The sequence below is a fragment of the Eptatretus burgeri genome, chromosome 1, assembly GCF_056783735.1.
Source record: "Eptatretus burgeri isolate ZD-2024b chromosome 1, Ebu_testis_v1, whole genome shotgun sequence".
NCBI classification, from domain to species: Eukaryota; Metazoa; Chordata; class Myxini; order Myxiniformes; family Myxinidae; genus Eptatretus; species Eptatretus burgeri.
In genome coordinates this window covers 157,428,861-157,446,960 of record NC_140961.1, presented here as the reverse complement: position 1 = coordinate 157,446,960, position 18,100 = coordinate 157,428,861, and the positions used below count along the sequence as shown (strand labels likewise).

At 43.1% G+C, this 18,100-nt stretch overlaps 1 protein-coding gene and 1 long non-coding RNA gene across 2 annotated transcripts in view; both read right to left on the bottom strand.

The window, feature by feature from the left end:
• LOC147035841 (extracellular calcium-sensing receptor-like) overlaps nucleotides 1-12,669 on the bottom strand; it is a 38,880-nt gene extending 26,211 nt beyond the window's left edge. The window contains exon 1 of the mRNA XM_085881423.1: nucleotides 12,405-12,669. Within this exon, the coding sequence (XP_085737549.1) occupies nucleotides 12,405-12,656 (252 nt within the window). The 5' untranslated portion in view covers nucleotides 12,657-12,669. The remainder of the gene's footprint in view (nucleotides 1-12,404) is intronic.
• LOC147035840 (uncharacterized) overlaps nucleotides 1-16,261 on the bottom strand; it is a 77,760-nt gene extending 61,499 nt beyond the window's left edge. The window contains exons 1-2 of the long non-coding RNA XR_015049015.1: nucleotides 16,162-16,261; nucleotides 13,189-13,351 (exon numbers count right to left, since the gene is read on the bottom strand). This is a non-coding gene — a long non-coding RNA (uncharacterized LOC147035840). The remainder of the gene's footprint in view (nucleotides 1-13,188; nucleotides 13,352-16,161) is intronic.
• Between the last annotated feature and the right edge of the window lie 1,839 nt (nucleotides 16,262-18,100).

Sequence of the window (18,100 nt, the reverse complement as noted above, 5' to 3'; positions counted from 1 at the left end):
GGAGGCCAACCTCCGAGCCCGCCGACCACACCGGGGACTCGACCTCTCTGCAGTCCGGCGTCAGACCCGACTGAACTGTGCCAATGTTCACTTGCGCTGGACCCTCGCACGATGGAGGAGAGTGCTGTTCACCGATGAGTCGCGGTTGCAGCTGTATCGGGCTGATGGCGGACTCCGCGTCTGGCGTCGGGCTGGGGAGCGCTACACTGATGCCAATGTCCTTCGTCGGGTGTCACATGGTGGTGCCAGTGTTATGGTGTGGGCAGGCATATGCCATGGAGAGCTCACTCGGTTTCATTTCATTGAAGGCAACTTGAACGGGCAGCGGTACAGGGACGAGATACTCAGACCCATCGTCGTGCCGTTTGTGCGCCTTCACCATGTGACGTTTCAGCACGACAATGCTCGGCCCCATGTTGCCAGGATCTGCATGGACTTCCTCGGTGAGGAGGACATTGATGTCCTCGACTGGCCTCCATATTCTCCCGACATGTCGCCCTTCGATCACCTTTGGGACGTTCTTGATAGACGCGTACGACAACGTTACGCAGTCCCAGAGAACGTCCGCCAGCTCCGTGTGGCTCTCCAGGAGGAATGGGAAAACATCCCTCAGGCCACCATCGATAATCTGGTGATGTCCATGCGCCGGAGATGCACCGCTCTACGCGACGCCAACGGTGGACACACCCGCTACTGACTGTGTGAACTCTGACAGTGACACCTCAGTTGTGTCGGCTGTTGTAGCGCAAAGACTGTCGCCAAAATTCTCAAGGAACTCTTTGAAATTTAATGCTCAATTGTCATGGATTCTATAACCAAATTGTTGTGAAGATTTAATATTAATGAGTTCGAGGTAAAATAGTAACAATCTCTTGGTGCGTTTATATTTTTGCGCTTGGTGCGTTTATATTTTTGTTCAGTATACATATTATGTATATATATATATATATATATATATATATATATATATATATATATATATATATATATATATATATATATATATATATATATATATATATATATATATATATATATATATATATGCTGCATCCCTAAGAATAGAAGATATATATATGTATATATATATATATATATATATATATATATATATATATATATATATATATATATATATATATATATATATATATATATACATATATATATATATATATATATATATATATATATATATATATATATATATATATATATATATATATATATATATATATACACTTGCATACACCATGTAACTTCACTTGTAGCCAGAGATTGCTTGGATTTCACAACAGGCTTTCGCTCCCCACATGTCTTTTATAAAAAATAAAAATAATAATAATTGGAGGATAAAGTCCATTCATTTTTTTGGTATTCAATACTTCCACAACAGAACTTGGTGAAGTGAGCAGGGCCTGCCGAGTTTTGAGAGAGGAGAGGGCCTCTGTCTGGTGTTCAGCAAGCACCGGGCACCAAAGGGGATAAGAGAAACAGTAAGAGACCTTTTGAATCTCTTATTAGGAGGTGAATTGCTGTGGTCAGGTCATTTGTCCCACTTCTATTTGTGTACTTTACGCAAGCCCGAACCAAAATTTAAAGGTAAGAGTCCGAGATTGTTTATTGTGCAAAATAAAGAGGATCTGGGGATAGCGTCGGGCTCACCCAATGTGGGGAGTAAATACTCGACATGAGGTCAGGTCAGGTATGGGAGCATGTGCCAGAAAAGCGCGTCGCTGCGTCCACTTTCCATCGGTACTCCAGGGGCCTCCGTCTGGCCATCCCCAAGGCAGATGCCAGGCCCATCCCCATCTCCTTGAGATGGTGGTCAACCTGCTGCAACCATGAGGCACGAGGTCGGCCCACTGGCCTCCTCCACTCATGAGACTCCCTCGCTGAGAGAATCTGGTGAGCAGGATCAGCATCAGGAAAACGAGCCACATGTCCATACAGCCGCAACTGACGCTCACGGACTATGCAGGTAACAAATCTCATCCTAGTCTCTCTCAGCAACCGCTCGTTGGACACAAAATCCGACCAGCGATAGCCAAGGATTCTCCGAAGACACCTGGTACCAAAGGAATGACGTCTCTGTCTCAGATCCTTGGTCAGCGTCCAAGTGTCGCATCCATAGAGCAAGACTGGAAGCAAAAAGGACCTGAAAACTCGGACTTTCGTCCTCCCGAACAGGTACTGGCAGTGCCACATCCCATGATCCAGTGAATCCATGACTCCCCAGGCCCGACCCAGACGGCTGTTGACCTCTGACTCGCAACCAGCAGAGACATGAATATCACTGCCAAGGTAAGTGAATCTCTCCACGACCTCAACATCCTCACCACAAACAGACACAGACAGGACAGCAGCATCCAAGATGTCACCGAAAGCCTGGATCTTAGTTTTGACCCAAGAAACCCGTAATCCCAGCGGCTCTGACTCTTCATTCAGCACCTCGAGGGCCCCCAAAAGGATGTCTAAAGTCTCCGCAAAGATGACTGCATCATCTGTGAATCAAGGTCCGAGATCTTGACATTCCCAAACGATGCACCGCAACTTAATCTCTCCGACATCCTCCCTAAAATCCAGTCCATACAAGTGATGAAAAGTGTGGGGGCCAGTACACACCCCTAACAAACTCCAGGAACAACTGGAAATAAGTCAGTGATGGTACCAGCACATCTCACAGCACTTTGTACCAGAGTAGAGTTCAGACATCAGATTGATCAGTTTTGTTGGCACCCCACGAAGACCAAGAATCCTCCAGGGGGCATCCTGATTCAGTGAATTGAACACTTTACAGAGATCAACATAGGCTGCAAGCAGCCCCTGCCGAAACCCTCATCTGCATTCGGAGAGGACCCGAAGAGCAAGGATACGGTCAATCGTTGACCTCTTTGGTGTAAAGCCTGACTGCTCTGGACGCTGGTGCTCAAGCAGATGGTGGCGAACCCTATAAATAATTATCCGAGCAAAGACCTTGCTCGGCACTGAGAACAGCGTCACCCCTCGGTAGTGGTTGCATTCTTGGCGATCACCCTTCCCTTTCCAGAGAGGGACAACAAGGCCCCTCTTCCAGTCAGTTGGGATGATGCCTGTGTTCCAGGCAGAGCACAGAACTGCATGCAACGACATGAGTGCAGCATTTTCACCAACCTTGAGAAGTTCGGCATGGATGCCACAGATCCCTGGAGCTTTTCACAATTTCAACCGGTTCAACACAGCCTGTGTTTCCACAAGCGAAGGTGGACCACAGTTGATTGGAGAGTCAGCAACAGGGATTGTAACACCCCTGATGTCCAACTCGACAGCTGGGGGATCAGCCTGGTACAACCGCTCAAAGTAACCTGCCCAGTGGGCCTAAACTTCGGACTCTCTGTCAAGAGCCTACCACCCTCTGCTCTCACTGCAGAACACCGAGGGATGGGCTTGGATGAACGCAATCTCCGAATTCCTCTGTAAGCAGGGCGAGAATCACTTGTCCACAGGTGATGCTCTACCCCCTCACAGATTCCTCTCACATTGGCCTCCAGGTCCACCCTTAGTGCACGTACAGTTTTACACCTCAGCTCCCTGAACAGCTCAGCTCTGCCATTCAGACTGGCCCTCCGACTCTGCTCAATGGTATCCAGTGTCCGTTGAGAGACAAAATTCTTCTTTGCCCTATGGTGAATTCCAAGACATCCACCGGCAACATCAAGGACGGTGGTCTTCAAGGCACTCCACAACTCTTCAGGACCTCCCAAAGCACCCAGACCCCCTAAATCTCTACTCAGCTTGTTCGCAAACTCCTCAGCTACCCTGTCATCCTTGAGCTTGCCAACGTCCAGCCTAGGCTCGGATCGTATCATTCTCCTGGATTTAAGGTGCAATTTCAGAGTTGCTACAACAACCTGGTGGTCAGTATTTGGGAACTGAGCACTCCAGTATACCCTGCAGTTCTGGATCATCCTTGAGTGAACATCAACTAGGATAGGGTGACTCTCCTTTGCTACACGGCCAGCATTGGAATACCTAGTCCAGTGTGAGCTTGTGGGCGTTGAAACCATAAACCGGCCACCCTAAGTCCATGACTTATTGCAAAGTCAAGGGACTTAGTGCTATTCTGGATCATAGTTCCTGACCAATGGGGACCAACACACATCTGATAACAATCCCTATCAGTTCCTGTCGATGCATTGAAATTCCCCAAGACTAGAAGTGTAGCTCGTCTGGGGCACTGATCAACCACAGACTCGAGCGAGGCTTAGAATGCATCCTTCACAGTGAGATCACTCGCCTCAGTCGGAGCGTATACAGAGACCAGGGAAATGACACCGAAGGAGTGACGAATCCTTAGTCTCATTATATGCTCGTTGCCCGGTTTTACCTAAATTATCATTGGAGTCAGCATATTGGACACAGCTACAGCAACTCTTTGGGAATGGTAATCATCAGGGCCACCAGACCAATAGTAGATGTAGCCACCCACCATGGTCTCACCGCAATCCGGTCAATGAATCACAGAGAGTGCTGCAATACCGATGTCCAAAGGCTTGAACTCAGATGATAACAGAGACAGGTGATCATCCTCTCTTAGAGTGATGACATTCCAGGCACCCACCCGAAGGGACCACCTCAGGTTAACCCAAGGAGACCTCCTTCTGGTGGACGACCCCTCAGCACCACTCCGACACACTCTCCCACAATCTGACCCGGAAATGTTATCTTGTGGTTTCGCTCCTATCATTAAAGATTGGGGGTGCCGAAGGCTTTGCCCCAATCCCATCATCCAGTAAGCTGCCCTGCGAGGGGAAGCTGCACAGGAGGTACTCCCATGGAATGGGTTTTCAGATTTCTTGCGTTTTTATGTTTTGCGGAATGAAGTGTTTTACGGTAGCCGGAGTGCCACCGACCTCCTAATAAGAAGTAACCCAACTGCAGGAGGATGTCCACAGACACAGGTGGGCACTAGATGTGGATGGCAGTTGGCTTACAAGGAGCTTCTCCACCCATTGACAAGTTCTGTTTTTAATCCTGCTGCGTGTCCATATCCAAACACCCTCGTCACCCAAAAACCTGGTGGGGGAGACAGTTTAGTCACCACTAACCCAGGTTAACCCAAGGAGACCGCCTTCTGGTGGACGACACCTCAGCACCACTCCGACACACTCTCCCGCAATCTGACCCAGGGATGTTACCCGTGGTTTCCCTCCTATCAAAGATTGGGGGTCCCGAAGGCTTTGCCCCAATCCCGTCATCCGGTGAGCTGCCCTGTGAAGGGAAGCTGCACAGGAGGTACTCACACGGAGTGGGTTTTCAGATTTTTTTGCGGAATGAAGGGTTTTTCGGTGGCCGGAGTGCAAATCCTGCCACCAACCTCCTAATAAGAAGTGACCCAACTGCAGGAGGACGTCCGCAGACACAGTTGGGCACTAGATATGGATGGCCGTTGGCTCACAAGGAGCTCCTCCGCCCTTTGACAGGTTTTGTTTTTAATCCTGCTGGGTGTCCATATCCAAACACCCTCCTCACCAGAAAACCTGGTGGGGGAGACAGTTTAGTCACCACTAACCCAACCATTTAACACGTTCGTACAGGTTTACATGATACCTGGAGCAAGTCACAGCTCTAATCTGGCCTGACCTGGCCTGAGAAGGGGAAAGTCGCTGAGATCAAAGTGATTATCCACCATGGCCAAAAATGGGAGAAATTCCGACAGCCCACATATAATCCTCGTGGAAAAGTCTGATGATGATCAGATATCAGGATTTCCTCCCCCGATTGGGCCAGTTTGGAAAACAAAGCCAAAATGGAGGGGAGAAAAAATAGTAACTGACCACCATCGCGTGGGCCCCCATCGGATCCACATGTTTGTTATAATTGTGGGATAATGGGTCATTGGAGGTAGACTTTCCTGTTTAACCAACAGCAGGGCCAAAATCCCCAACCACGATTCAGGGGACAGCTGGGAGAGAACCGACAAGCAAGACCGCTGTAGAAGTGGTATTGACAGTGCGAGAGCGAGTTGACATCCCCACTATCACAACTGACCATGACCCCTTCAGATGAGCTGACCTTAAATCTGAAGGTAAATGGGAAAGATATTTCATTTCTCGTGGACACGGGCACGATCTGCTCAACAATTAGAAAAGATGCTTTTCCCACCATGCCATTATCACAGATGTACACTAACGTATTGGGAATTTCTGCCAGAGCTGAAAAGATTCCAGTTACACAAAAACTAACTGTTAAATATGGACCTTTCAAGGCATACCATGCTTTCTTGTAAGCAGTAAAAACATTTTTAAATTTATTGGGGTGAAATTTGCTGTCGCTTGGGGTGCATGGTAAGATGTACGCCAGATGGGGTGTATTTACTTATCCTAGAGATTAAGGAGGCAGAAACCTTAGAGACATTGTCGTGATCGATAGGACCGCGAGTGTATTGGTTGTGATTATGCGAAGGAAATGTTTGAGATAACTGAGCAGAACCTAACAGAGATAAAAACAACACCCAACATCGCATTGTGGTTGGAGTCTCACCACAAAAATGCAGCAAAATGGATAGAACCCCTACACTGTACGGCACACTATGATGCTTTGGAAGTGGAGGAAAAGTATGAGAATCGAGTACAAAGTGCACGAGGAAAGGAGTTTAGCAAATAAACAGCTGCTATCTGTATGGCAAAAAAGGGAGTTGGATTGGAAGTAAGAACTACACAAGAGCAGAGTGACATGATGCAACAACCTAGAAACATAACGCCACACATTACATTGACAGTTGCAAAGAGATATAGAGCCAAGGAAATTGGGCCAATGGTTACGGGCCTAAAAAGGTTACTGAGGAAGTACTTATGTCAGGTAAGGAGCAGAAATTTGTATCTCATATAAGGGGGTGAAGGGTATGTGGGAATAGCCTCATGTGGACTCCGTAGCCATTTTTAAGCAAATAAGTAAGCTTCCATTTGGAAAAAATGTTATCAAGTGATGAGAAAGAGGAGCTGTGCTGTTGGCACAGGTATCCGAGGGACTGTGAACTGCACACCCTAATGAAATAGGGAGAATAAAAGATGCAGACCAAGTACATATTATGGTGTACAAAACTAAGCCCCTACCCCACATTAACCAATATCCTATCTGGCGGGGGGCGGGGGCGGATAGAAAAGGGATCACCCCAGTCCTTTCAGCTTTACTCGAAGAGGGAGTAATTATGGAAACTGGCAGCAAATGTAGAAAAAAAATTTTTCCTGTGAAGATACGAGGGAAACAGACATGGCGATTTGTACAGGACTTGAGCGCAATTAACAAATGCATGGTGTTGATTCACCTAGTAATGCCAAACCCAGTGACCATATTGTGATTGATCCCATATCTAATACAGTGTGCTACTCGGTGATTGATTTGTGCAGTGCATTCATTTCAGTCTCAATTCACGAGGAATCACAAAACCTATTTGCTTTTACTTTAGAGGGGGTACAGTACACTTGGACAGTGTTGCCAGAGGGGTTTGCAGAAATCCTGACATTGTACTTGCGAGCGCTCTATAAGGATTTGAATGATATGACATTTACCGAAGGGTCTACTTTGTTACAGTGTGTAGATGATTTGCTGATTTGCTCAATGTCAGAAGAAAATTGTAACAAAGATGCATTGACCTTTTTGAGAACGCTAGCCAATAAAGGCCACAAATCTCTAAGGATTAGTTGCAGTGATATGAAACCCGGGTAATGTACCAGTGGCATGTACTCAGCGGAACTTTGAGGTGATTGTCAGCTGACAGGGTGCGGGAAATCTTGAACGTCCCAAAACCAAAACAAAGAAAGCAATGAGACGTTTGTTGGGGATGATGAGGTATTGCAGGCCATGGGTACCTGATTATGCAGTGCTCGTTAGACCACTGTTAGACATGATGCTGCATAAAGCACCGGAACCGATAGAACGGATGCAAAAGGTTGAAGAGAATTTTGGACAGGTTAACACAGCTATGTCGACAACACCAGCCGTGAGCTTGCCAGATTATGCTAAGACATTTTACCTATGTACTCACGAAAGAGATAGATTCACACAAGCCATGCTAACACATCAGCATGGTGATAAGATGTGTCTGTTGGCATATTATAGCACAAAATTAGACCTGGTGGCACAAGGGTTTTTCACCCTGTTTACGGGCATTGGCAGCTGCCTCGTATGCAGTTCAGGCTACAAGCCAGATCATCGTCACTTCACCTTTAGTCTTACGGGTCTTGCACTGTGCAAGTTCTGTGTTGTTAAGAACAAAACCACAACACCTATCAGCAGTCACACTGCCCAAATAAAGGTATGCATCAGAAGAACGTGTTGCATGCTTGGAAAAAGATTGCTTGTGGGGCGGTTACTCCGCCAGTACATCCATTTCCTCATCAAAAGCAAAACCTTCAGAAATATTTTCATACTAGAAGAGCACTCGATAGATCGCATACCTTCGCCACATAATGTCTGATCCACGAGAACATATCGGGCCCAATACATTTTTTAAATATCATGCGAATCATACGTCGGAGTGGTGACTCATCCAGGATTGTGCCCAGTAGCCCAGAAGACTACTTTGGCAGCAGCAATGCTCTGCACAGAGTGGGGTCCCAATGGATGGAGGGAAGCCATATATAATTTTTGACGCTATCAATGGTGAAGAATCAATTTTAAAATTAAATAACTCTCGTATCAGGATGCGATTTCAGATCTTCACCAAAATTTAATCAATTCGTCCTTGTCAGAACACCAAACCTGTCCACCATGTTTCATGCAAATCCACCCCCAACTTTTTGAGATATCATACTATATATTGGTTTTGCCCTATCTCTCAATGGTGAAGAATCATTTTAAATAATTATTAGATTCGGATCTGGATTTGGATCTTCACAAAAATTCAATTAATTCTTCCTCGTCACATACCCAATGTGTCCACTAAGTTTTGTCTGAATCTCTCAACAACTTTTTCAGATATCGTGCTATATATCATTTGTGGCCCTATTTCTCAATGGTAAAGAATCACTGAAAATAATACTGGAGCCAGATCTGAATCTTCACCAAAATCCATTCAGTTCACCCTTGTTATACACCCAACCTGACCACCACATTTCATCGAAATTCGTCCAAAACTTTTTTTAGTTATCCTGCACACAAACGAACAAAAAAGAAGACAGACAGAGAGGAGTGAAAACATAACCCCCTTCCACCTTCAGTGGTGGAGGTAATTATAATATGAAAAGGAGATTAACCTCACAAAAGTTAATGGTTTTATTGTAACTTGCAGATGGATATTTCATGTTGAAAAAGGTCCTTCCAAAAATGGATGAGTGAGCTTTTCAAAATTCTTGATGTTTGAGACAGTTACCTGGACTCACTGTAAGCTATACTATTTGAATGTGGAGCAGATTTTGGCTTCCTTTTACATGTAAGAATTATAGAAAAATCAATTCATTTCAAATGAGTAAGAAAGACAGCAAACTGGTATTTTATGTTGAATTAAATGAGACTTCCAAGAAAAACTTGGATGTTTTTTTAGTTTATTAAACTACTTTTAACTTTCATCACTCTCAAAAATGTTAAACATAATTTTGTGTTTTGGTTCTTACTTTAAGTATCTTTGTTAAACAGAGACGAAATGGTACACTTATCTTACTGTTCTTCTTGGAGGTCCTCCTGAGCATTTGAAGATTTCCAATTTTTTTTATGCGATCAGCAAAAGGCATGTGGGGTCTGCATCATCAGCTCCCTGCAAGCAATTGTCCAAAGGAACCTAATCTTTGCTCCTGGCTTAACGAAACTAACATGATGACAGAGATATTATAGTACATTTAGCTGTTACAGCAAATCGTCCATGAAAAACACGTGGTTGAACATTAGAAGTATTAGCAAAACCAGGGGGTTAATGATATGATGAATCTTCATTTACAGTTTGGGGCATCTTTCACAGCAACACTTTTTCAAATGTTCAAATGCAAAACAAGAGCGGCTCTGTGTTCTGAAAAGAATTCCCTTCTATTTTGAAGGGGAGTACGAAATTAAATGATGTGATACCAGGAGGCAAGATCACATCCTGCGAAATGACGTGATATGTCTATATATATTTTTGTATACCTTGTCGAGTCTCGTATGAGAGCCAACACACAACACACAGCAAGGGGGCATGAGACAAGAGGGGTGGGAGGGGGAAGGACAAAACAGTGGGGAACAGAGACATTAGGAGATCTGTGGAAGGGAGAGGGATGCGGCGGGGAACATAGGCTATACAAGATGGATATTAGAGGTACTTTCAGGAAGAAAGCAGGGAATGTGAAGGAGGTGGGTTTGGGGTGAATTAACGTGGGTAGAAAAGATCGAGGATTTGGATGGAGGATAATAACAGGTGGTGACAGCTGTTTTGTGGGCCTGGAGGGAAGAAAGGGATTGAACAGAGTGAGGGAGTTTATTTCAAAGGCAGGTAAAAAGAGGAACGAAAGAGTGAAGGTGAACAGTGATTCATGATTTTGGTAGTTTTACCAGAAGGGGGTTGATGGCGGACCCTGAGTGCCCTGTAGAAATACAGCGGGGACAAATCGCAGACAGAGAAGAGGGGGGGGCGAGATGGTAGAGGAGAGGGTAGAAGACAGAAAGACCACCGACCTGCCTGTGGTGAGAGAGTAAGAGGCCCAAAGGCTCAGCCTCATCATGGGGGATACCAATGATCCGAAATGCCTTGGTTTCCACAGCGTGAAGCTGACAAAGGTGGGAGGCAGGAGAACCAGCCCAGAGGGGAGAGCAATACTTCATCAGCCTGTGGACAAAAGCTTTGTATGTGCTTAGGAGCTCAGGTAGGCCTAGGAAGGACTTTGCACGATGGAGGATTCCCAGTCGGCAACTAGCTTTGGAAGCCAGGTTGGAAATGAGGCTTTCCCAGCAAAGATCATTGCAGACAGTGAGACCCAGAAACTTGAAAGAAAGGACTTCTTCCAGAGAATTGTTGATAAAGTGGATGGGGGGGGGGGGTTCCAAGTGGTCCTTTCAGCGAGACAAAGTTAGAGTGTGAGATTTGTCCGGATTGAAAGACATGTTCCATGCATTGGACCAGTTTGTGATTTTACCCAGATCTGCAGTGAGCGAAGAAGCTGCTGCTTGCTGTTCTGAGGGATGACAGATGGTACGGCAGAGGGTGGAGTCATCAGCAAAGAGATAAAGAGGATTTTCCAGAGAGTCGGAGAGATCATTGATGAAAACCAAAAAAGAAAAAGAAAAAAAATCATTGCCCCCTGCACCTCTTATTTATCTACACTTCCATTGTTGTCACTCTCTATTTTGTCTCTCGGCCATGATATTATCATTTACTACTCTTTCTGCTGTTGCTTTTATTATGGTGCATCTTGATACATTCTGTGTCTACTTCCTCCATGACCTGACTAATATTACTGCAACTTCAACTAATCTGTACACCCAGAGGAGGGGCATAGCGACCTCATTGGTGTTGACCCTTTTGAACTTTGTTCATTGGGCAAGAATTTTCGAATATCTTGTGTCCATGGTGCCGGCGATTGCCCATCTACTGTTCATGCCAGACACCGCGGGATTCTTTATGCCAACTAACTAATGCCGGCAGAAGGAATACCTGCTTAATATCCATGCGAGGGACAGCACACAGGGACAGGGATTGATGAATCACCCTGCCTGTGAAACACCGGACTGACAGTTTACAGTTGGGCCGAGATTCAAACCTCAAATTGACAGCTCGACTGTATACAAAAAAGTTATATGTTGACCTCTGACGGCAGAACACAAATGAACACGTGCTTCTGATTGATTGTTACAAATGAAGCAGACACTTGATTGAGCATTACTCTTCAGTAACAAGAACAAAAGCTAATATCATTCACAGCTTCACAGGGAGCAAGAAATACAAAACATAGCATAAATGAAAAAAATCCTTCCCGATCTCTCTCTTGAAAAAAAGGGAGATGAAGAAGGGAAAACACAAGTGAAAGGGAACAGAATAGCATTACTATGGCAGGGCAGAAAAATGAATGCGAGAAAAGGGTGAAAATAGGAACGGCTCAGCACAACACTTTGATACCACCCACACACACACACACACACACACACACACACACACACACACACACACACACACACACACACACACACACACACACACACACACACACACACACACACACGAAGTGAAGGAGAGGGAGACAGACACAAACACTGAAATGCTTGAAGATGATCAAGGTTGCATGTAAGGAACAATTGGGTATAGCGGGCACGGGTGCAGATACAAAGAAGTCAATTTCCCATTGTGTTTTATGGAAGTTTCATCTCAAGTACTTTGACAAATAAAAACACAACTTCAAGGTTGTTGCAAAGATGATATTTTAGAACTATTCCATGAAAATATGATTTGTTTGTAAACGTACCTGTGGAACATAGAAAGGGCTGGTTAAACGACCAACAAGAACAGAGAAGGAGGAACTTGCACTCCCGATAATAGCTCTTGGTTGACAGATATTTTCTTTCATTGGTATCACCTCTGAAGCAATGAAATTTACTGTAGCTTTGACTGCTTTGTGAGTATTAAAACAGGCATCGTAAATCATGTATCCAAGAGTTACATTTGGAAGTAATAAGTTGTTGTTGTTAATTTCTTCAATCGCAAATATCATCGCCATAATGTAGCGAAATTCTCTGGTTTTGAAACTGATGGCAGAAAATACTTGAGTCACTGAAAACGTGAATGCAAATTGATGGTTTTCACCATATTTATGTAATTACAAATAAAATTTGTTTCTCGTTGAAATTTTAATGTATCCAACACTCAATGGAGAAAGTTTTGAGCAGATTTCAAAAATGTTTACCTGTCCATATTATGTTTATGACACTGTGCCTCCAAAATAAATGATAACATTTAAGGAATGGAAAAGTTGAAACATTTCCCAACAGAAATATAAGATAATCTTCTATTCTTCAACAAAAGTTTTTCATTAATTTTGTTGTAAAAGGAAGCTCTATCTGATTTGATTCATACTGCACAAAAAAAAAACTGCACATAATTGGATAAAATGCGTCAACCCCATAAAATTTGCCTAAAACAGTTGAAAATACACTGGAATTTTAAAAGATATTTTAAAAAGTGCAAACTAGTGTTTTATCTGTTTTCATATTCATGTTTTATCCGAAGTGAAATGAAAGTAAAATAATTACTTGAAGCAATCTGGCTGCTGGGGAGATTCCCTGAACGAGGACATAGAACTTGGTTTGGATGAATGAAGACGGAAAAACCCAGCCAGCATGATGTCTCCTTGCTTCACAACACTCTGCAAGTCATGTAATCCTGTAACCTTACATTTCTCTTTCTCAGCCACTGCTGTATGAAGGCAGAACAAAATGAGGAAATTTAACAAAAGTATGCGCAGACTTTTGGAAGGAATGATTTGACTGCACCATTGTAGAAATATATCCACACATTTTATCAGCATTCTTTTGCTTGTTAATACCCTTCCAGATTTGTAAGTAAATAACGCTAGTATATATAGTAAATAATCCTAATCCAAGACGGGAATCAACCTTTTCGAGAAATAATTTCAAAATATACATGTCCAATGTAATGTATAATCTATATAGTAGGAAGCATTTCATATTTATGAAACATTTATCATCAGCCAATTTCATGAAAATTAATTCTTTCAATACCACTGAATGAATAATTTATCCATATTTAACGTTAATTGATAATATTTTTATTAAACAAGATTGTTTGGTGACAAATGAAGGCCCAGAGTGGCTGGAAAACATAAGAAATTATGCAGCTGTATTTGCTGTTGATAATTAATTAACTGGTGGTAAACACTTTCAAAGCCACACTGTTACATGACATTTTTATACTCTTTGCTGTTGAACATCGACAATTTTTATGAGGTATTTGAATGTGTTGGTAGGAAGTGAGGGTGGGGGGAGAGGTGATCATCAGTTATACTTTAAAGCCCCAGCATTGTATGTTTTGTGTTGAAAGAGGACTTTTGGAGAAACTGTGTTTCTTCTAAGAAACACAGTGTTGAAAGAAAGAAACTTCTATGGTGTGGCCCAGCAGGGCATGTGAAGGTCAGAGTTATTTTAGGCCAGTTATGGTGACAGTCACGTTCTATATTTCTCGTATCTGACAGGCGGGAGCAGTTTGTGACTGACAGCATGCTCCAAGGTACATCCCACACTTCAGCACAGCAAAGGTGATTTGAAGACTGGGAGGGGTAAACAACTGTTTAAAATGTATTCAAAATGTGCATGATGACAATGATATTTGAAGATCAAAACATCAGTCAATCCATCAATACTATCTTTGGAGAAACATTAATTTTTCCATTTGCAACACAATATCTGAAACATTGACAATGTATGCAATGGATCAATGAAAATACAGGCTTTAATGTGTGCCCTATTGTTCAAAGCTGCTGCCTATCCCAGAAATCACAAAGGGAACCAATGAAATTGTAAAAAAAATTAAAAAAAAAAGAGAGAAGACAATGGGATATAAACAAGACTGTGCAACAAAATATACAAAACAAGGCAAAAATTGCTTCGCAATGCATGTCCCCTACCGATGTGATATTTTTTTCCAAAAATGTGAATTCCAAAAATGGCACAATTCTGTGAAAAATTGATGAAATGCCCAGAAACTCGAACTTATACTGTAAGTTATCATAATAAACCTATGTACCAAGTTTCAGTCGAATATATCAAAGGGTATGGGAAAAAATGTCAGAAAAACCACAGGTGGTATGGACAGATGGACAGACGAATAGACAGACAGATGGGGAGCAAACCAAAAGTTCCATCCACTGAAACCAGCAGGGGACAAATAAAAATTTCAACATTTAAAGACACATTATAAGACAGACGTGAAAGTGAAAACTTGAGGACATGCATGTATATATATATATATATATATATATATATATATATATATATATATATATATATATATATATATATATATATATATATATATATATATATATATATATATATCTTTGTGGAACTCATGAACATGGCAACACAAGCAGTGGAGTTCGGCTTCAGTGGTGACATGTATAGACAAGTAGACGGAGCAACAATGGGATCGCCATTAGGTCCACAACTCGCAACCATTTTTGTTGGCTTTCAGGAGAAGCGTGTTTTCCATGAATTGAACATGAACGTTTGACCTATGGTATACTACCGATACGTGGATGACAGAATTGCAATCTTCATTACTCCTACCGCCGGCACTGACTTATTCGTACATCACAATGCACTCCATCCTGCATTAAAGATTACCTTTGACACAGAGCAGTGAAATGTACTTCCCCATCAAGATGTGTTGGTCGAGAAAACTGAGAATGGATTATTGACGACAATCTATCGCAAAGCTACCTTCACTGGGCAGTAAGCATGGTGCGACTCCTTTAGCTCAACATGCTACAAGATTGCACCTCATGAATACCCTTGTTAATAGAGCGTGGGCCATATGTTCACCCCGTCAATTCTCTGCCGAGATTGAGCACATCAAAACCATTCTGCATGAAAATGGCTACCCTAAGCGACTCATCTGTGGATTAGCACAATGCAAAAACTCCAATCGGTCTGAGGATGCTGTAATTGGACCAGAAAAATGTCTGGTTTATCTTAAGCTGCCATGGAGAGGTAAAATCTCTCAAAAGTTTGAACAGCAGGTGAAACGGTCAGTTTCACAATGTTACAACTGTTGCAATGAGAGTGATTTTTATAACATACAAACTGCTCCACTCAGTCCAGAAAGATGAGCTGTCTACCATAAAACTGAACAATGTTATTTATGAATTTCAGTGCTGATGTGATGCCAGGTACGTAGGTCACACAGCACTCAGACTGAGGGATCAAATCAAGCAGCACATTCCATTGGCAATGTGAAACAACTTTGAGACAGGTCATGCAAAACCATCTCGTTCATGTAAGAACCCAACAAGAATGCCTGTTCAAAGTGATTCTGCCAATGGTCAGCAAAATCTGAACAATCCCAAATGTGCCCGACTATCAAGCCGAATCATTCTAGATTGTGGCACATGAATCATATTTACGTGTTGTCGAATCCACATTTATATTCACACGAGCTCCTGTTTTTGCAAAGAAAAAGACATGTGCAAACACTGCATTTGTTCTTACCTGGATCCACAGAAAAATGGGAGGTCTCAGGTTCCCTCTGTGCTTCAAAAAGCCATGATGTGTATGATAGTGTCAATAAGTCCAAATAACCAATCCCCACCTGTCTGAAAAAAAATTGTTTCATTATGTGTCTGTCCATGACGAAAAGCTTCAACAATGTCTGCTCTTTTTTATGCTGTTTTCAAGTTTTGTACTACCAAATGTGTGTATGTATATAAATATATATATATATATATATATATATATATATATATATATATATATATATATATATATATATATATATATATATATATATATATATATATATATATATATATATATATATATATATATATATATACACTCATGTCCAGTCCACATCAAAAGCACCTCCTGACTGTTATGGTGAACATCGCCGTGGATTATGTCTCACACGGTAAAACCGCATAATCCGCACAGAACAACCATCCATCTGCCACCAAGACACTTGTCACTGCTAATACAAACAATTCAACCAGACGGCAAGTGATGTGACCAGCAGGAAAAACTAAACATGAGGAGTGTGACGAGCACTCCCCGATACCCATTGGACACTAGTCCACACTAAAGTGTCACCTTTAACACAGAGGCTGCGGCCCAGTGACTCTGTCAAAGAAACAAACATTATATGGTCATCATCGGTCAAACATCAAACGGAACCACCAATCCGGATTTCGGTCATCTTTGCCCTCATCAGGATGGTATACTGATAAATATCTCACCAATGATGACCACATTCATCGTTCATACATCAGACGCACCGCCTGACTGTTATGGTGAGCATCGACGCAGAATAAGTCTCACACTGTAAAACAGCATAATCCAAATAGAATACCAATCCATATGCCACACAGACAATTGCTTCTGCTAATGCAAACCATTCAAACAGAAGGCATGTGATGTGTCCAGCATGAAAATCGAAACATGTGCAGTGTGCCGAACACTCCGCTGATCCCGTTGGACAACAGTCACACACATCAGTCCGGATCGGTGGTCTTTATCATCATCAGCGAATCATGAGCGAATCATCAGTGAATCGTCTTTAAGGTTGTTGAGGAACTCTGGAAAGTGTTCGAAACTGCGTTAGCACTAACCTTGTGTAAGTCTTATTGGGGTGCTTTATAAAGCCACTTGGTCTCGAGGAGTGTGGGCAGGGTCAATAATTTATATAATCCGAGCCACCTGGGTTTAGTCGATTAGGTGAGAGCTGATTGGCTATTCCCTCCATTCACAGGTGAGAGATGTGGGTGGGTCTTTAACACACACACACACACACACACACACACACACACACACACACACACACACACACACACACACACACACACACACACACACACACACACACACACCCCAGGGGATCCAAATGACCCGAGGACACAAAAGTCCACGAGGACCCAAAATAACTGGAGAACTCAAAATACCGAGAAAACCCAAAAGACCAAATGGAATTATCTGGAACCCATGGAAAATCTGCATCATGTAAAATGTGACTTCAGGTTATCGTCCACCCTGCCCCTCCACACACACACTTACACAATCCCAAGACCTCAACCGCCCCCTCCAAACTCTGTCCTCTCTCCGCCACCCCACCACGACATCCAAACACTGTGCTCCCCTCCCCCTTTCTTCAAATCCTCAAACCCCTTCCCAACTCAAAGTCCTCAACTCACCCCCCTCCATACCCCTCAAAAGATTCAAACACCTTGATCCCAACTCTGTTCCCTCTGTGCCTCCACTCCCCCAACCCAAGTCTGTCTTCCTCTCCCCTTTTCTTGTTGAAGTCCTCAAATGCCCAAAACCCAAGTACTCAACCCCCCCCCCCCCACAAATCTCAATTTCCCTCTTTCAACTGCATGCAACCTCATCCCCAACTCTCTGTCCTCCACTCCAAATTTCTACCTGTTCTTAACAATGC